The sequence below is a fragment of the Filicampus tigris genome, chromosome 3, assembly GCF_054856515.1.
Source record: "Filicampus tigris isolate MCC_2025a chromosome 3, RoL_Ftig_1.0, whole genome shotgun sequence".
NCBI classification, from domain to species: Eukaryota; Metazoa; Chordata; class Actinopteri; order Syngnathiformes; family Syngnathidae; genus Filicampus; species Filicampus tigris.
The window spans coordinates 7,952,809-7,973,565 of NC_141219.1; the positions used below are offsets into that span (position 1 = coordinate 7,952,809).

At 43.4% G+C, this 20,757-nt stretch overlaps 1 protein-coding gene and 1 long non-coding RNA gene across 12 annotated transcripts in view; both read left to right on the plus strand.

Annotated features, from left to right (window-relative positions):
- The first annotated feature begins 1,169 nt into the window (after positions 1 to 1,169).
- On the plus strand, positions 1,170 to 3,965 carry LOC147149741 (uncharacterized). Its single transcript, XR_015086037.1, has 3 exons — positions 1,170 to 1,242; positions 3,682 to 3,764; positions 3,889 to 3,965. It is a non-coding gene; the product is annotated as an uncharacterized LOC147149741 (long non-coding RNA).
- Positions 3,966 to 7,002: 3,037 nt separating this feature from the next.
- cbfa2t3 (CBFA2/RUNX1 partner transcriptional co-repressor 3) overlaps positions 7,003 to 20,757 on the plus strand; it is a 45,700-nt gene continuing 31,945 nt past the window's right edge. For 6 of the 11 annotated variants that reach the window (XM_086026138.1, XM_086026143.1, XM_086026144.1 and 3 more), the window contains exon 1: positions 17,356 to 18,327. Coding sequence is in view for 2 of the 11 variants with exons in the window: in XM_086026147.1 (XP_085882273.1) it covers positions 7,018 to 7,080; positions 7,350 to 7,497 (211 nt within the window). In the remaining 9 variants the exon portion in view is untranslated. Of the gene's footprint in view, positions 7,081 to 7,319; positions 7,498 to 17,354; positions 18,328 to 19,946; positions 20,074 to 20,757 lie in introns of those variants that run through there. The other 5 variants (XM_086026147.1, XM_086026137.1, XM_086026148.1 and 2 more) reach the window with 5 other exon arrangements.

A 20,757-nucleotide genomic window follows, 5' to 3' on the forward strand; every position in this document is an offset into this window, starting at 1 on the left:
AAAAATCAATCAAACTTTAAAACAGTACAGGTAATATGCTCCAGCAGACCTCACACCTGTTTTTGTCGATGAATGGAGGAAAAATTCTGCATCACTACATAAGCATAAGTGGCCAATTTAACGCCCAATGGCAACACAGAACAAACAAAATGCAAATGACATTAAAAGGTCTTCAACCTTGTTTTAAATATTATTTTAAAAGGCCATATATTCAGTCATTTCAGTCAAGTGTAAATACTTTGTTGTTGGTTTTTTTGTCCTCCATGAAATTACATTACATTACAAGACGTTCATGAAGGTCAGCTATCTTGGGAAAATTGATCAATGTTTTTGCCCATTTTCTGACATGTATTGAATCAAAGACTAAGCCATTCATTCCCAAATTCCAAAAACATGCCACGGCCTAAACTGAAATCCTCTGAAACCCACCAAACCTTAATGGGTGGAATTCTCATATTCCACAACCGCAATATTCATCAGAATGCCGTGTTTAGACCAGTGGGCCTGCATTGAACATATTCTGGAAAAATAATTCTTGGGTTGACTTTCACTTTAACCCTTTGTATTCTCACTTATTGATGAACGTCAACAGGCTTTCACACACATTCACGCACAGATGGAAATAACAATAATGATAATAAAACATTGACCAAATGTCACTTCAGGCATCACGAGGAAAAAAAGGCAGGTGCTCATTGCATATTCAACCGCTGCACATGACTGCAGCAGTTTCCTGTCACAGCCTAAACCCAGTCAGTTTCAACACCTTTTTTTTGGTCAACTTTGGAACAGAATGCTCATGGAAATAGGCTGTGAAAAACGCCCAAAATGGCCACATATAGAGCGGCGGTATCTCTGTTTCTTTCACTGTCATGTGATTGAATGTTAAGTGTTACAGTAATCTACCACATGTCTCTTCACTTCAATCTCCACTTCAATTCCTGGAAGCAGATTGGAGCAACTAACACCACTGCCTTTTGCACCTTTGTGCAGCCCGCAGAGTGTGTGAGAGAAAGACGGAGATGGTGCCGCCGTCTATGTCCCTGGGTGCCCCCGCGCTATGCTGTCATCACTCCCTGGCACCATATACACAACACAGCTGCAAGGGAACCTCTCTGCAGGCAACCTTCGTTTCCATCTGTCTCCATTTCACAGTGGCAACCTATTTAGAACATCTCAGCGGCTGCGGATACCGCGGGCCACAAGAGAGGTGAGAAGATGGGTGCATGTGGGTCAACAGAGGTAGGTGTCAAAAGATCGCATGTTTGTTTTAGGTAGGTAGTATTTTCAAAATTGAATAAGCTTTGAAAAACATTACTTACTCACACCTGAAATGATGCCTCGGCTTGTGGGTTGGTTGAACATTTTGCTGCTTTGAATATAGAATGTTGAATTCTCTTTTGTTGTCAGTTTTATCGTAAATGTTTGAAATCTCAAGACGAGAGTGAGAAAAGGTATACTTGAGAGCTGAGCAAAGCTACGTGGTGGCCAGGGCTAGCTTTAGCGATTCTCAACGTCATTCAAGTCAAGGTGAAGTCAATTTGCAATTTGTGCATTTCATCATGATTCAAATGAAGTCAACGTCAAACACACGGTTGCCTTTCATGGACAACATTAAATGATGCGGGGTGGGGGGTCTGGATTTGGGCCCCATTGCCTTGAGTTTGATCATCAGTCACTTCCAAAGAAGTAATAATCAAGAAACATCAATGCCCAAACAATCTACAGTTGTTTCAAAGTCAAAAATGACGTGGCAAGATTATATGACTTAACCCTAATGACCTGACACGATTTGCTAGAAATTTGGTGGGGACTCATCTTGATTTACTGTACTTTTTGCCACAGTAACACGGGACTGGAAAAAACTTGAAGGTAAGGACTTGAGACTCCCAAAATGTGACTTACACCGACCACTACCTTGTCGTAGTTTACTTCTAAATTCCAATAAGAACAAGTTACCCTAGATCGATTAATTCAATAGTAAATCATATCGAGTACATAGTATTGTCTTCATCTGTGTGTGAGCATGTGTGTAAACACAGTATATTCCTGAACCTGCCTCTGTGTCTGCATGTGTTTAAGTATGAGAACAGGCTTAATTTAGCAGGTGTGCTTTGACAGTTCTTGAACGAGTGCCAAGTCTGCTGTGAGAAAGGATAAGAAAGAGGAGGCGTTCAATGTGCATCTGTGTGCAGCTCCACTGCGACAGATGGGGACGGTTTAACTTTTAGAGTTCTGTTAGGATCTGGAGGTTTTCTGAGGCAGTCTGTGCCAAACAGGTGTGTATTCTAAAAACACCATAGAGAGAGAGAGAGAAAGGTGAACAAGTCCTCTATGACTTGTTTGCCTTGTTTTCACTACAAAGATACTAATATGCTGTTTATTAGTTTCGTGACATTTTGTTTCTTTCATAGTGAAACTGATAATGATTCACCTCTACTCAGGAGACTGTGTTTTCTTTCAAACTCACACGCAAGTTATGATCATTTAAAAACTCAATTTCCACGAGCTTACTGTATTTGGATAAGGGCTCACTTTTCTATGATTTCTCGATGGAGAATGAGTTCATTTTAATGAGGAAAAACTCAGGCATAAGCAAAGAAGTGTTGACGATTTTAAAACGATGCACACAAATAAAGCGTTCAAATTTGTACCAGTCAGATGAGATTGGTTCCACCTCACCCGCGAGAAGAATAAGTGGCAGAAAACGGATGGATGTAAAGATGCTCCACAACAAAGTCGACTGTAGCTTTGAGCTAAGGGCCTCAGCGACGGTTACAGAGTTGAAAAGTCATCTAGTTGGCGGCAGTGAATGTCTCAAGACGCTTCACCATATGGCTGCTTCTCACAACCAAGCTCCAGCCGCTCAGGCCTTTTTCTTTCTCACGTTCTACAGCGCTTTCGGGTAGACGTGACTTCCATGACTAACTAGTCAAAGTAACCGTCCATAAATTCCTCAAACTGCTCGATGTTGAACCTCAGAATCCTGTAAAGTTTTGCGACATCACAGCAGGCTGCTCCTAAGCTCACCTACTTTTTGAAGGTGAAGTCAATCCAAACATATTTTTTTCAAGAATATGTTCTATGCAAGCCAACTAGTTGAAACAAGGCGTTCTAATAAATATTGCATTTGTGGAATAAGAGTTAATGCACCCGTTTTTAGCCATCTCAGGGGGCTGCCATTTTGTCACTTCTGTCGACTGAAAATGACATCACAACTGCTCAGGGCTCAGGTAACGACCAATCACGGCTGACCCGTGTTCCGAAGCTGAGCCGTGATCGGTCGTTACCTGAGCCCTGAGCATCTGTGATGTCATTTTCAGTCGACAGAAAAGACAAAATGGCCGCCCCCTGAAATGGCTAAAAAGGGGTTGATTTTGCTGCTTAACTCATATTCCACAAGTGCAATATTAATCAGAATGCTGTGTTTCAACTAGTCGGACTGCTGGTAACATACTCTTAAAAAATATATGTTTGGGTTGATTTCCACTTTAAGTCGTAGTATGTTGTACCAGCTAGCTAGCTAGCGTTAAGCTAACCTTGGAGGATTGGTCTTTCCGTTTGCAAGTTTGCAAGCTCCCTTCATACTAGCACGACGTCGAATCTGAAAATTCAGATTCGGCATTCGTTTTTAACAGCCTATTCACGTCACGATTCCAGTCACCGTCGATTTGTGCACAGCCCAACCTCACAGACCCCGCCACAAAAGTCATGTCACCTGGCTACAAACAACGACAGTGGAATGGATTTATAACTCTAACCATGTAGGTGTGCCAAAACAAAAGTGGCAGATTATTTAGCATCTCCTCAGCAAGTTGTAAAAGAGCTAATGATGTGTCCTCCTGCTGTGCTTGTGTTTGACAATGGGTGTCTGCGCCCGGCTGATAGAGGGATCGCCGTGACACTGCTGCTTCGGCGCGTCGCATCTGGAAGCCTGCAGCAGCAGCCGCCGGGGGGAGATAAGGCCAGGCGAGCCGCTCATCTGTAATGCACGCTTTGCCCCCCTCTGCCCTATTCTCTTCCTCCTTTGCTCCCTTACTCCTCCCTCCACCCGTCCTCCATCCTGCCACCCCCCTCTGACCTTATCTGAGGGGAGAAGGCACCACTGGGTCGCTACTCTGATAGCACCTGCCAGAGTCAGAGCTGTCTGCCAGTGATTATGGCACAATTATTATCTTTCTACCCACCTAAACCTCATTTGAAACCTGCCAACATCTGGGAAAGTGGTATGACGCAAAAGGGCAAAGGCTCATATAATAGGTCACACCTACAAAAATTGGTTGTGTGCTCATATCAGGGGGTTGAGACATAAAAGGCAAAATTACAAAGCAGAACTGGGCCCTATTTTCGTGCCCAGTGCAAGTCTAGTGTAAAGTGCAGTCTAACTGTGCGCGCAGGGCGGAGTTGTCTTACTTTTGGTTTTCTTAGACCAGTGCGGATAGCTGTGTCCCTTTAAATTCAATACAAAGAGAGCCACAGAGTCTACATGGCATGTAGAAGAAGAGATCCTCTTGCAGATGATTGTTGGGAGCTGTGGATGGGCACTTGGACGTCGCTTTTCGACCCACGATCCTCCTATCCATTTGTGACAACACCCTGCCAGGGGGGTGTTATAAAAAGTATTTTTCAGATGATAATAATAATCATTCAGAGGAATTGTCCCAGACTGTTGTCGTATTTATGAATGCAATACGTTGACATGCACCTCACACATCCGCGGAGTTCACAAGCTGGCTGCCTGCACCTCGATGAAACAAAATCACATTATACCACCTGCGCCACAACTTAGACCTGCTTTTACCTGGTTTAAAATCTAATCTACTTTTGGTCACCAAATTGCCACAATAGAATACGACGGAATGCCGATTGAGGAGTAGCGCAGTCTACCGAATTCACAAATACACGAAACTAAACTTGCACAAAAATGAAGATACGCACATGTGCACCTGTCGACCAAAATGGTGTCATGTGCAGGGGGCTTGTAATTAAAAAAAACCCACCCTCAGTCCACCGGAACAGCCAGCGAGGCCTAACGCAGTCTGCCAAATTCCCAAACATGGTAAACTAAACGTACCCCTGTACGAAAACGAAGATGCGCCAGTTTTTACGCCGAGCGCACTGGCGCCAACTGTGTCTATAGTTGTGTGCAGGTTGAATGTCTCGTTTCCATATGTGCCCTGTGACAGGCTGCAGCTCGCATGCGACCTCTTATGAGGACAAGCGATACAGGATGTTGGCTTGTAAGTTAGACCAAGTGAGCTTGGATTTTGATTTGGCATCTGTTTGTCAATTATTGATTAACTTAAAGTGGACTACCACTATAATTGCATGCAGTAGTAACTGTGGGAAATCCCACATGTACTGTAGGTCTGTGAATTGCTTTCTCTCTCTCTCTCTCTCTCTCTCTCTCTCCCTCCCCACACAGCACTTTTCTTTCACTTCCTCTCTACTGATGACCATCTGGTTTCAAGCAGGCATTTGGCACATCATGTGCTCACATCCCCTCTCACTTCTCTCATCAGCACACGACTAGCTCCAACAGAAGCTTCCTGCAGTGTGTGTGCGTGTGTGCGTGTGTGTGTCAGGGTTATTGAGTCCTAAGAGGTCAAAGGTTTGAAGACCGATAGCTAGGGGCTAACCAAACTTTCACATTGGACCACAGCCGCTTCCACGCTGGCTTCAGAGGTATTTTTTTTCGTCTGTTACTTTCAGACAGAACTTGCCGAAGTGGGACACTGTCAAGGCCAAGGTACACTTTCACACAGCCATTGCTACTCGGCCCATTTAGATAATTAGATGCATGGTGACAGCTCGGAGTGAGAGTCCAAATCCACTCCTTTTTAGCCATCTCAGAGGGCGGCCATTTTGTCACTTCTGTCGACTGAAAATGACATCACAACTGCTCAGGGCTCAACAACCAACCACCGCTCAGCTTCAGAAAACAGTCAGCCGTGATTGGTCGTTATGTGAGCCCTGAGCAGTTGTGATGTCATTTTCAATCGGCAGAAGTGACAAAACGGCCACCCCCAGCTAAAAAAACGGGTGGATAAATTCTTATTCCACAAACGCAATATTAATCAGAATGCCTTGTTTCAACTAGTGGCCTTGCATAGAACATATTCTGGAAAAAGATATTCTTTGGGTTGAGTTCCTCTTTAAGTACAGCCACCATTCTCAATTAATGTGCCCCATTTTATATTTTCATTCTGTTTACATAAATCCAGCCCCTGGAAATCGGCCGGCCCATATCGCATTGTGAGGACACAAAATGTATTGTATATGCAAAGTTAACGCGATTGAATGACTTGTTTTGTCCTTTCTTCGGCACTTGACTGAGCTATCAAACGTGTTGAAAAATGTAACAGTATGCGTGTCTGGCACAAAAGCTATCATCACAGGTGTAGAAAGGGTACACCGGCGCAAACGAGGCTGCAGAAGGAGGGCAACAGAAAAAAATAAAAAAAAATAAATAAAAAAAAAGGGAAGAAGATGCTGCTGGCCGCAGTCACAGCTGGTTCCTGCAGAGGAGGCCCAGATGGAGGTTCAGGTCCTGCTGCTCGCTGCTGTCTGCTCCGATCACCGAAGCCGGCCTCGCTGCCTGACCTCCCGGGGGGGTTCAAGAACTGCAACACACTCACTGCGACACACAAACGCACACTTCTCATTTGCGCGACACAGTCAGGCAGGGCAGGAGGAGGGTTCGCACGAGAGCACAGCCCCTTCGATAGAGCCGTGACACTATCCGACCTGCTGCCGACACGCGCGTATACGCACCGTGTTGTGTCGCTGCTGTGCCACACACACGCCCGGCGAGGAACCCGAGGGAACCAGAAGAACCGAATAGGACATAGAGGGGACACGCAAAATGTTTTAAGTTCATCTCGAAGAGACTTTGGGTTGGAAACGGATGAGTCCCCTACATCAAAGCTAACATCTTACGGATGCACTGAAAGAAAAATATCAAAGGAAAACCAGGAATAATACAGCTGAAATCCAAATTGGCAAAGACATGAAAGGATGAAGAGGATGCAATTTTGTTTTTCCTCGTTTTGGAACATTACATCTTATCGCCCCTGCAAGGTATAATCTAGCGGGTTGTTCTGTTGAAAGATGGACATTTACGAGAAGATACATGCCAAACTTTCTCATTGTGAAAAAGACGTTATAGCAAACAGCGCTATAAATCCTCAGGCTTCATAGAGAGCTTTCTTCTTTTTCGCTTCATTTGTCTTCCCCATTTGAAACTCTAAACTGGCCAAAGTGTTTCCTTCTTACCGAATTGAACTTGAAGATTACAATCAGGAAAATCCGTTGGCAAAATGTCTGCTGAGGTGCACCAAGAGTACAAGAAGAAGGTTAACCAGAAGGGGGGACACCTGGCGCTTGTCCCCACAGTGACCCTGGTCAGCCACAGACAGCTGAGGACTAAAGAGATCCTCCGGCACAGAGGCCTCAATTCAAAGCTGGCGCCGAGTGTCCAACTCAGATCTGGCGAAGGTAGGAGTGCGTCTTTTTTTATGGAAGGTTCGACAGCGTGTTGCCACGATGAGTGATGGAGGGTCTGCCTGCTGTCGGATCTGCTCATTAAGCGAGCATGATTGATGGATAAGAGTTTGTGTTGATTTAATGCCGCATACTAAAAGGGCAATGTGACGTTTATTTGTCTTGTTAGGAGTTTTGTTATTTATGTTTTGAAGCTAGCTGGAACAACAGCAAACCTTGGCATCGAATTAACTTTCAGGAGTTTTAACCATGACCGCGAGCAACTTATTTCCTGCGTGTATGTGACCTTTTATTTATTTAAAAAGTACATCATTGTCTCTTATGGCATTCGCTCTTACAAGCCCACAAAATCCGAAAAAAAATTTTTTTTTAAATGACACCATGGTTAAACCGTTTGTTCCCAACTCTATTTTGGTCTGTTATGTTAATGTCATTGTTGAAAACAAGCTCACGGAAAACTCATTCAAGTCCTGTGGTGGAAAGGAAAATGAAAGTTTTAATACTGTTGAGCACGTGTGTATGTGTGTGAGTGTGAGTGTGTACAGTTCCAGCTCTTGGCCTCCGCAGACCAACCTACACGATATATTATAATCCGGTGTGGAGCTTGCATGTTCCACCCATTTCTCCGGTAATTCCACAATCCAAAATTTCTAGGTTCCTTGAACGCTTGAAATGACCTATAGCTGCCGACGTGAGTGCGAACGGGTGTTTGCCTTTAAATGTGACTTTGCTCGGAACTTGTCCGGTCACTTCTTGTCCAATGTCAGCTGGGATAGGCGCCAGCTCACCTGTGCCCCTCATGAGGATGCGTGTGGTATAGAAAATGGATGGATGTCTTGTGTTGATTGCTGGGCACAATTACCTCATAAGTAATTGATTACGGGAGGTATATGATTACGCTTGTGCATATAGAGTGGGAGAAAAACAAGTAGACTGCAGGGTTCAGCATCAACTAAGTCATTCAGGCAAGGTGATGTTACTTGGTAACACGCGACTCAATAATGGCCGCCATTTTGAGTAATGTAACACATGTCTGATTAAAGATACTATGCGAAAACTAAACGAGGGATGGGCAATTCCGTCAGGGTGACGGACTGGCCGCCCGTTTTTCTGATGTTTTTTTTAGACGGACTGACGAACTTCTGACGGACCAGTTGACGGACTAGCTGATGGACTTAATTGACGGACTGATTGACGATATGATGATTACAGTTCTGTTTGTCGTAAGAAAATGACAGACTGACGGATGACGGACTGCTAAACCGACAAAATTCTGCAAAATGTTACTTTGTGACAAATCGAAATTGGCAAATTAAATTAGAGGCAAATGTCGAGACTCAGGAAAGTCAATAGCAGACGATTGCCACCAGGCTGCTGAAGTGAGCAGCACGAGACCCACGTTCTTGATCAGCACACCAAATTCAGCCGCAAATACATTTTGGGGATTGACTTCTGTTTTAAGTGAAAAGGACTGCCTTTATTTTATTATGTTTTTAATACGAAGCTTCATCCTTGAACAGTACAGTTACAGGCTGCTGAAAGTAACTAATAAAGTAACTTATCTTCCAATTTAGTTCCTTTTAAAATCAAATAATAAGCAAAGTAAGTAAGTTACTTTTTCAAGGCAACTGTGGCAACATTCTTCAGGTCACAAGGCTGCATACCTATCAAGGATTCATGTAACGTGTACATTTTACGAATAAAAAAAAAAAAAAAAAAAAGACTTCCAGGAAAGGAGGCAGAGCTATTCTTGAAATAATAATAATTGATTCTTGAAGAAACTAAGTAGTGTCTCAAAGTAAAAAGGGACAGCCTTCACTTAAACCAGCAAATGATTCAAGAGGAGAGAGGCGCAATAAGATTCAGATATGAAAATCCTAATTTGATAGAGACTGAAAATGTTGAAACTATAAGCCAGATAGACGACTAATACCCAGTGTAGTGAATTACCTGCAGCGCTTGCCATTCCTTGGCAGTAATGAGCTTTGTGAACATTGCACCGATAAGGCCTCTATAATTAGGCTTAGTCATAAGCATCCCCTCTGTAATTCAGTGATAAAAACCCAGTAGAACTCTGGTGTCACTGCTCCAATCCAGTCATCTCACATGTGAACCACACACACACACACACGCGCACACCCCCACACGCACACCCCCACTGAAGAAATCAAAATGTGTCAGTATGAGCTGGAAATACACTTCATTGTCTCAAGGGGCTCTACCTGTAACTGTGCGCGTGTGCATGTGTGTGCGTGCGCGCGTGTGCGTGTGTCGGTGTGTGTGTGTGTGTGTTGGTGTGAGGCGTTATGAGCTGCAGCATAGGCTTCCTGTGAGGGAGCAGATGTCGCCGAGCTCAGGCACAGCTGCGACGGCCGATAACCACGGTGGTAAGAATATGTCGGCACGCTGGCTCTTCTCCCTGGGCCTTATCAGCCCCAAACAGCATACTGACACACACACACACAGGCACACGCGCGTGCGCGCACACACACACACACACAGGGGCTCTCCACAATAAGGAACTGCCACCCAGCACTAGCGCACCCTCCCAGCAGGTCCAGATAGAGGAAGGGAGGCAATGAGAGAGACGGCGAGTGGAAGAAAAGGCGACAAACTAAATAGAAGGTCTTTAAGGTAAAAGGGTCAGTGAATCCCAAACTGTTTCTCACCTCTTGTCAACATTATCACAAACTTCATAATTCTGGGTCCGTGCTAATCCTCCATATTCTCCGTTTTGATATTAGTTTTTTGGGTTTTTTTTTTTTACAAAAACGAGTTATCTTTCCAGTTGGGCTGCCACAAACTAATCTTTTTAGAATCGATTATCATTTCGATTATTCCGTCGATGACTCGTTGTATTTTTGCAGGGCTGACAAATTATTTTAACTAAGTCACTGCCAGACTTTTTCAGACCCTCTTTTACCCTAATGTTTGAAAAAAAATGAAAAAAATATAAACAAGTTCCTGGGATTGAACGGCTTGACTGAGAAAAGACGAGTAAATTCGTCAATGGCAGTGAATGAGTTATGTCGGAATGACTTGAAAATATAAATTATTTATGGCAATAATCTTAGCAGGAGCACAACAATGCTAGCAAAACAACTTGCTGGTTTGTTTTTACTTGAAGTTGGCGGGCCAACACAAGGACAACAGTTCTGTAAACTCTTATTTGTTTGTCATGAAAAAAGGGGGGGGGGGAAAAACCAACTTTCACAACAGCAAAACTCTAAATATTTCGTTGAATTGCCCAACTTGAAATTTTATCAAAGTTTGTTGCCTTGAAATTTTGAGTCCACCTACATATTTATAACAGAGTAGTTGTACGGATTTTTCTGTCAGCATTGATTTGATAAACAAAATTCCTTCATAATGCTCCATAGCTTCAGCAAAATTAAAAAGGTATTTTCTGCTGTCATTTCACGCGCTAAATTATTAGTTCACCTTTCAAACTTGTCATGTGAACACATTGGGAAAAAAAGACAGATACCATACAAGAGCTAGTTAAGAAAAAAAACGATTTTGCCGCATCGAGGACCGAAACTCAGTCTAATAAGGAATGGGAGAATAGTTGCGGGGGGGGGGGGGGGGGGGGGTGAGTGTTGATTGTGGGTTACGGAGTGACGTGTGTATGTATGTGTGAATGCGTGTGCCCGTACATGCATGTTTGCGTGTGTGCGCAAGAAAGGTGGGCAGAGGAGAGAGTAGTTATCCTCTCTATTTTCTCCGCACCAGCTTTGTGGTTTGTGTGAGGAACAGATGTTCACAAGTTGATACACTGCCTCATCTCCCCCCCACTCGCTATCTCCAGTGCCAGCACCACCAACTGTCTGAGCGTATGCGCACACACTCGCACACCCCTGCACACACACACACACACACACACAAGCCTGAGCGCCTTACCTGAACACATTCCATAGCTTCAACCAAGTCTTCATTCTGTTTTGTAGACGGCACGTACTGTAAAGCTACTGACCCCCAACCCTTCGGGACAATTGTGCAATTGAATGCAATTGAAAGATTTAAAGGGTCCAACGTGTATATCGTTGTGCTTTTCATTTTGCAGTGGTCTATAACTGTAGCGTATCACATTCAGAGGTGTTTGTAATATTCAGAAATCTTATTGCGAATACAATAATAAGGCAATTGTTGCAATGCCTTCGGAAAAGTGTCAATCAAAAGGGACCGTTGTCGTCACGGTAATGAGTTTAGAGTGTACGGGCGTTCCCGATGGAGTTGTAGGTAACGGACTCTCATGGATTGTACGGGAGGGTATTCCGCTGTAAACTGAGGACTTTATTGTGTGTTTCCCTCTGTGAGCAGGATGACAAAGGTGACCCTTGAGTCAACACTTGATTTAATCAGGTGTCACTTCCTACTTTGACAGTTTGTGCATCCGTTGCTCAGCAAAAGAACACACACAACACACATACTGGATATATAATGTGAAAAATCTGGCGTCTTGACTGGATCAAACTTTTTTATTCTGTAACAGTTTCTTGTTCTCGTATATGAGGTTTTATGCGAAAATAAAGTGCACATATATTATTTCAATTTGAGGATATCAAGGAAAGGAAACGCTGACATGGTTTGAATGGCAACGCAAAGTACTTGAAAGAGTAAATGGACAAAACCAGATTAAGAGACAGTAACAGAAAGCGGAAAAAATGAGATTGTTAATGTCGATTTTGAATGTTTTTATTCAATGAGCTGGTTTTGGTTTGACTGTGTTAGGACATGACTCGGGGAGCAACGTTCATGAACGTAGTTAGTTAGAGGTCTGCACAGTTGATACTGAGTAAGAAGATCTGATAAATGTCTTGGACCGCAGCCATTCAGTCATTTATTTCCATTCAGTCAATATAATTCTGAAGTTGACTCTGTGAGAAAGGAAAAAAGTTGTATCCAAAGTAGCTTTACAATAGTCCACCCTGAGAGAATCCACTCTGTTCTTGCGCTAAATGTCAACAACGTGGGTGTTACATTTACAGTGCTATTAAAACATGTTTAACCCTTTGCCATTCCACTTGGCAGTTTTACCTGAATGAAAGGTGCACCAAGGTAAATTTGATGCTGTACTTGAATCATTTGGAGTATCGGCATAGTTTTGGTGTCTTTTTGAAGATAACACTTTGAATTCTTCTCCTCAAATCGTTTTAAGTGCTACTGGCACTGAATTATGGAAGTTTGAATACATGAAAGAAGGCGGACCCACGGACGATCCACGGCCTTCTATGTACAAAAATAATACAAATAAAAGACATTTTTTTGTGCAAAAACAGTCAAATTTAAATTATTTACATTTATGGCAACAATGTTAGTTAACGATTTGCTGAGTTATTTTTACTTATTATCTTTAAAATTGAAGTCAACCCAAACATATATTTTTTTCAAGAACATACCGTTGCTGTCCTGCGAAAAACACTTATGTCCATTTATGTCCTATGTATTTTTTTCAATTTTCTTATTTTTACGTGAATGGTGTTTCTGCATGACAGACATCGCATTAACGTGAAAATGTTTTTTTTTTCCAAAATTGTACCTAAGTGCTTTTCACAGGACAGCAGTGATATTCTGTGCGAGTCCACTAGTTGAAACGAGGCATTCCGATAAATATTGCGTTTCAGCTTTTGGCCACAGGTGGCAGTAGCGATTAGAAACTTAAAATCCTGCGGAGTGCATCTTTAACTCATATTCCACAAACGCAATATTAATCAGAATGCCGTGTTTGAACTAGTGTGCCTGCATAGAACATATTCTTGTAAAGAAAAATGTTTCTTACCTCCGGATGTGAAAAATAGACCGCTTCGTGTTCTTTTTGGCACATTTCAAATGGAACTTTTCATGACAAACACTCAGATTGAATTTGGAATTCTCGTCATGTGTGGATGATTCAAACAAGCAACACTTTGCTACTCGATTACCAACAAAATGTCAGCGGGGGTTTATACCACGGCAAATTGTTGCTGCATTCCGGCGTGTGTGCGCTTGAGTGGCTGGGTCAATGATCTGTTACACCGACCGATCCTTTCACATACTTTTGTCATCACATCGTGGAGTGCTTGGCGACAACTTGAAGATGTTTCAATGAGGGAACGTCGCATGACCTGTGAAGATTTACATCACAAAACCCCTTCCAGGATGACGCAAGTGACTCCCGGGGGAATTCCTCAATACAAACCCAATCCTTCCTGCTTTGTTTTGATCGAGTGGGGTGCTATAAAGAAAAAAGAATAAATAAATTCCATGCTGGAGCTCACCTGTGCGTCGGTATCTTTAATGGGTGCTTCATCAGAGTGTGGCACGCTGAAAGTGCATGAGAGCAGAGGATAGGGGAAGTGAGAGCTGCGCGGGAATACAATGCTTCTAACGTTCCCTTTCAGTCAGCTTCAGGGTCTTATCTCCTTTCAACACTCTAGCCTATGACTGCCATTCGAAGAAAGGATTTACAATGTGTGAGTGCTGCAAACTTCTCTTTCTGCGTGCTTTAACACACACACGCGCACACACACACACAAGCGAAAGGGAACTTGCCATTACCGTATACCTACTACACAAAGCCCATACTCCAATGTCTGCATATCAGAAAGTGCTCAACCATCCAGGAGATGCTGTCAATACATAATAGACCCCACAGAATAGAGTGCAGAGGACCGGGGTGTTTGCGGCGTGAGATAGGAAAAGACAAAGCTGTTTTCGCAATTAATGCCATCAAAGAGACTTCCAGCCTCCGTGTGATGTCGCAGAGTTCATCTCGGAGAGTTGCGAAGCGTTTCATTGTGCAGTTTATCAGGGCGGCCACACGGAGTGCCGGCGCTTAGCCATGTGACCGCTCAACAAAAGGCCAAATTAAGAGGAATGAGAGGCTGTCGGAGAGGCAGGCTGACAGGTTGACTGACGCCGTTCCCGAGGAGAATAGCATCCTGTCCATCTCGAGGCTGTCACCTCGACAGGAATCCTTTCTTTGGACGCAACCCCCATCGCCAACCTTTCTGTCACTCACGACCACACAGACACATTGCGCCTCTTGCCTTTTCGATAGCACGCGCCTCGCAAAAAGTCCAGACGGCAACGAATGCAAAGTGCAGACCAGCTGAACCACCTTTGACCAGAATTCTGAGAGGGTGAGATATAAAGCACAAACAAAGTTTCATAAACATCTCATCTCCATGACAATCACGCTTCCATCACAGGCAAGGCAAGGAGGCTTTATTTATATCGCACATTTCATCCACGGGGCAACTCAATGTGCCTCACTCAAGCAAAGACAAAACCACAAACGACATTCAGAGGAAAACAAAAGTAGCGGACCAAAATTACTGAAATAACATACATTGCCAACATTTAATCAGAAGATTTTGAAACAATATTATCAATATTATTTATATGACCATAAATGAAAAAAAAAATCCTGACTGTGTTACTTTAGTAGTATGGAGGGGGAAAAAAAAAGCAAAAATTTCAAACCTGGATTTAAAAGCATTCACACTCAGGGCTGACTTCACTTCTGTTGGCAGCTTATTCCATTAGCGTGCAGCATAACAGCTAAACGCCGCTCCACTATTTGGGAAGTCTATCACATCTCACTCTGGACTACAATTCTTTATATGTGCACAGGGTTGGTAAACCGCACTGTGAATGTTTGTTTGCCTCCTTTGGTGGCAAAGAGTAACACCACGGTTACGGTCTGCAGTAAGTAAAAAGGTTGGCACCAGACTTCAAGTAATCAAAAATGGGCCTGCTGGAGTGAGCACCATGTGGAGCTGATGCTTTGCTGAAAAAAAAAAAAAAAAAAAAGAAAAGCTGGACCTTCCATTTCCAGCGCATGTGCATTATTTAGTCAAAGCTGCTCCTGGCTTGATATGAAAGCAACATTTGTGTTGGTGGCTGGTAAGGCTGGTGAGACAGGAGTTGGGGCAGAGCAGCTGTCTGTGTGTGCTTTACAAGCTGCTTCTATTTGTTCTGCAGACACAGGAGGGGTCAGGAGGGTGTCAGCATTGTCTACTGTCCCTCATCATGAAACTCTGACCGTGTGCATTTATGTTGATGTTTGTGAGGGTGCGCGTCTAAGTGTGCACACGCATTTGAGGCCTGGCCAAAATGGACAGGTGGAGGATTCTCACTGTGGAAAGTACCTGCTAACTATCATAACACATAATCAATTGTATGTTTTTATTGTCATTTATTCAGATGTAGATATGAACTGGCACTTAATGTGCAATTAAATGTGATTGTAGCCATGATATGGATTGGAGATATAGTGTCTTGGTCTGCTGTGGGTGTCAATGGAATCATAAAAATATAATCTCTTGGGCCTCAGGTCACATCAACATACATCACCAAGAAATCTTAAACTGTAACAATCAAAGTCAAATACACTGATGATTACAGGTGCAAAATGCCTGTAGCCTTTAGAACACATGACCCGGGTGCCAGATCTGGCCCGCCACATCACTTATGTGGCCCGCCAAACCAAATGATATGCATCGACTTCATGTTTGTTGCTGTAGTACCAAAATTACAAATTGCCATGTTTTTTTTGAAATGTTGAGATGTTCCAAGCAGTTTTGTTAACCGTTCCTTTTTTAATATAAATGCAATGTTTTTAAAACCGTTTTTAATGGCCTCTGATTTCAAAACTAGCTATTCATGTATTTGTTGTGTATATGTAATATAAGGCGAGTATACCTTTATTTGAGGTCACAGTCATAACGGCCCTTAAAAGGGAATCATAACTATAATGTGGCCCTTGACAAAAATGAGTTTGACAGCCCTGCTTTAGAATATGGATAAACAAGGTAAATTAAATCATGTAAATGTTCAAATATACCTACTATGTATCTGTAATAGAGCATTCGAGACAAAATTAAGATTCTTATCATGACACGTCATTGACAACATGCTGTAGGTTTCATCAGTGGCGGTTTACACGAACATACAATGCTTTGAGAGATATTACTCCCTTTTAATGCTTGATTGCCAGAGCATTCAAGATAAGAATACAATGGGCTGGAGAACAACATTGGCACAGATGTGGCTGGTTTTAAATTGAAGGTTAAGCAGTAAATTCAAAGAAAAAACAATAATAAATAGACAGCAGCGTGTAAAGATAACCTAAACAGAAAATAGATTGTGTGATATTATTGGGCGCTAATTAAAGCAGGCAACAAAGAGGCCCAATAAAGAGTAACAATAAAATGGAAAATGGATGTGGGCATAAAAGCTCCCATGGAATAAAGGCGAAGCCCACATTTAATAACTGTCCATCTGATGTACTTCCTTTTATCTGATAGAGCACCTGCAAACAAACAGACATATAAATCACTTTTGGAGATGTAAAAAAAAAAAAAATCTATTGGTATGTTTTTAGGAGAGGGGGACACACATATCCAATTTGATATCTGATGGTATTGCACAATATTTCATTTGGTAAGTTAAATAAAGAAAGCCGCACGACTGCAGTAAAAGTGTATTTTAGCTGGTCACGCCCCCTTGGCGTCTTGATGTGGGTGTGGGGAAACAGCGGCCCTTACTGGCGGTTGGGGGAACTGACAAACAATAACCAAGCCCCCGGTCACTTTATGATCGCAATAATACGAAAGGACACGAGGCACAATGTGATTTTATATACAGCTGTGTTACAATCAAACATTTTTTACAACATTTGTCACCCCATAACTTAGAGAGAAGAGAGAGAGAGAGAGAGAGAGAGAGAGAGAGAGAGAGAGAGAGAGAGAGCTCCAGATGGCGTTTAAATGCAGACAGAAGGCTACAGAGGGGACAGCGAAGCAAAGAGAGAGAGAGGAGGGAAGAGAGAGAGAGAGAGAGAGAGAGAGAGAGAGAGAGAGAGAGAGAGAGAGAGAGAGAGAGAGAGGGAGAGAGAGAGCGAAAGAGAGGCGGAGGAGGCGAGAGAGCCGCGGTTGGTGCGCACAGTGGGCTCGCCAGCTCCATTCATTAGTGAGGACAAAACGAGAGCGGGGGGACAAGCCTTATTTCTGCACCGAAGAAGGACTCCGTGAGCGCACATGCTTGAAAAGTAAACCCGGGTGTCCACAAAGCCTTGACAGTCGGCGGAGGTGGAGAAGAGGGAGCGCGTTAGACACGCGCGCGCACGCCTTCCTTTCTCCACAGAGCCAATAACTGCTTTTCAGAGAGAAAAACGGGAGGAATTATTCTCATCGGACGTTTTGGGGACTTTTGATCATGCAAGTGTGAACTAAAGAAGAGAAGCTTTTAAAGTCACGCGAGGATACAGACGCACGCTGCAGACTCAAGGATCCGCATCTGAATGTTTTTGCAGTTTTTACGTGGGAGTCACCAGGATTTGAGGACTTAAGGGTTTTGATTCTTTATAAGACAAGGGACTACTTTTTTCTTCGTCGAAAACTGTTACTTCTTTTCTTTCTGATACTGAACTTGACTATGAAAGCGGATTTATATGGACTGGGCGAGTTGTGATATTTCACATCTGACAAAACCAAAGACTAATTGTGTTTGAGGCTTGCTTCGTCTCTTTTTTTTTTTCGTAATCTTTTCTGGTATGATAAAGAAAATAAATACCTCGTAAGTGATCCAACCTGGAAGCCCAAGAGCCCATTCTGAACATCCAAAGGGAAGTTGAACATAATTCTACATGTTTAATGGTGGTGGCTCTTGCCTCCCCTTCCTGTCAGTATCTCAACAAGAAGGAATAGTGTCCCTTCCATATACAGTAGCTGTATGCCCCCCACCCCTCAAAAGAATGAGGATTGAGGCGGTATAAAAGATCTTCTAGAAACTGGATTATCACCTCTTCACGAACCTCAATTTGACCTCGACCTTCAGTGAGTAAGTAAACATTTACTGCTGTAGAGTATATAAAACGCTGTAAATTATTTGTTTGGGAGGTTTTGCCATGGTGTTGTTGTTTTTGTTTTTTTTTGTTTTTTTTTTTCTCTGTGTGAAAGAAGGCTCACCCTGCTCAAATTGCTCAATTTGTACAATACTTGCTCATCATTCAGTACCATCCGACTTTAAGAGAGGGAACAATTAATGTGACCAGTGTTTATGGTGTGGTTTTCCTTGTCAATATGATTGCATCCGAAGTCAACTATTACAGTATATCTTATCAGATAACACTTGTCAAGAGACTACAATCTCTTGGAAGAAAATAACCAACGTGGGGCCGTTTTAATATTATAAGCTGTCAACGTGGTTATTTCACTGTATTTATGAGCCCGTGAACTTCTGGTGTAGTTTACATTTATTGCAGGGAATAAAAATAGGGATGACAGAGAGAGAGAGTGGGAGAGAGACAGCCAGAGTGAGAGAGCGAGAGAGGTCTGTGCTTGAACATCAAAGTGATGTTGAAACAAAGTGATGACACTAAATCTTTGCTCTGCCTCGCATGCTGTCCACCTCGCCTGTATGGAGGTGATTGAGTTGAAAGGGGATAAATGGAGACATTTGCTGCGTACTGAACCGTATGCTGCCGCGTGACACCTTCTGCACCCGTATTTTTCATCTTTTGTCCTGGTTTGAGGCATTACCCTCTAAATGGAGGAGGAGAAGAGCCGTATCGTTTCCATCGTGACGGTGACGGCATTCTGAATGGAATATGCGAGGCAAATATGCCATAAAGGTGATTTTCGTGCACGGATCCCCCGTGGAGACACTCCCTGTGAGGAAAACGAAAAGTTCTACCCCCACTTGAACAGCCTCACAGCGCTCTCTTCCGCCGCTGAGTGCAACAGTAAAACACCAAGGCCCTTTTTCTCTGTAGGACGCGGCCCCATATAATTGGCGCTGGTAAATATCATCTGAATAATTGAACAGTCCATAATAGACTCCAACAATGGATGTGAGGTTACAGGCAGGGGTGAAACCGCAGTGCAGACGCCCTGCCTCACCGCACAGGATAAGTCCATCAGCAAGCAGGCATCATCCCCGCCTCGCTCCTTCCAGAGCTGACCGGCCCTTGGAGGCAGATGTCCCCTCTTCTTCATTAAGTAGCGCTCTTAAAAGGCTCGCCATTCATTATGACCCCCAGCGTGAGTGGTTATTCACTGGCCATTTACCGCACGCTTGCGATAAGAGCATTGTGTTCATCGCCGCGAGGGAACTTCAGATCAGGTTTTACGGGATAGAAATTCAGAATTTTAGAAGTTTGTTGACGTTTGGTTTTATCATCTTGTTATTTGTTTGAAAGAGCTAAGGTGTATTTCTCCACTTGTATCATTTCCCGGTTGTCTTTGTCTTCAGTGTTGGTCATTTGCTGCAGGCGAATCCAACTTGGGTTTATTGTATACGCGCGTGGGCTGGAAAAGTGTGCCGTGTGGTAATTATTGTGATTTAAATGCGGGCCGCGCAGGTGAAGCCGCCTGCCTCCTAATTAATGAGCAGAGCAGATGGCCTCAGGTGGGCGTGCGTTACCAACTCACAGCGAGTCAGTCAGGTGGTCAGCACAACAAAGACACCTGGGCCACCACAAACAAGACAAGACAAACAAGCCAAAGACATCGGCCTCGCGTACGTGCGCGCGGGCGTGCGTCGTCGGCGCGGCCTCGCTCCGTCTGTCGACTACTTTACGATCGGGTATGTGTCTGACTGAAAGCACGGGCCGGTTCTTTTGAGCGTGTGCCTGCTTTAAATGCATTTGTGATGTACACTTGGATGGGATGATGTGGAAGAATTTGAGAGCGTTTGAGATTGCGAGCCAACATCAGTGCCCTCGCAATTCTGCTTTCTAATCTAAAGTGCTAGCGTGGTGGTATAGTGACTACTAGCATGTGTGCCGAACCGTTCTGGGTTCAAATCTTAGCTCCGGCCTTCCTGTCAGGAGTTTGTTTTTCTCCTTGTTCTAGTGTGGAGTTTCTCCGGGTACTCCCACATCCCAAAATGTGCATTTTAGTTTGATTGAAGACTCTAGAAATGTGATTGTCTGTTTATGTGTTTACTTGGAGATCAGTCCAGGGATAACCTCTCCTCTCACCTCAAAGCCAGCCGGGATAAGCATTACTCCAAAATGCACTCTAAAAACAGTTGGGTTAAAAATAATACAATTTTGGGTCAAAAATGGGCCGATCCACAAATTGGGTCAATTCGACCCACGGTCTTGCTTTGTTTTGTGCAAAACAGTCCAATTTCTTGTGTTGATTTGTAAAAAAGTAACCCAAAAATGGAAGTTGGGTCAAATTGACCCAAGTAGTGGATCGGTCCATTTTCGACCCCAAATTGTGTTATTTTTAACCCAAGTGTTTTTAGAGTGTGTGCACATCT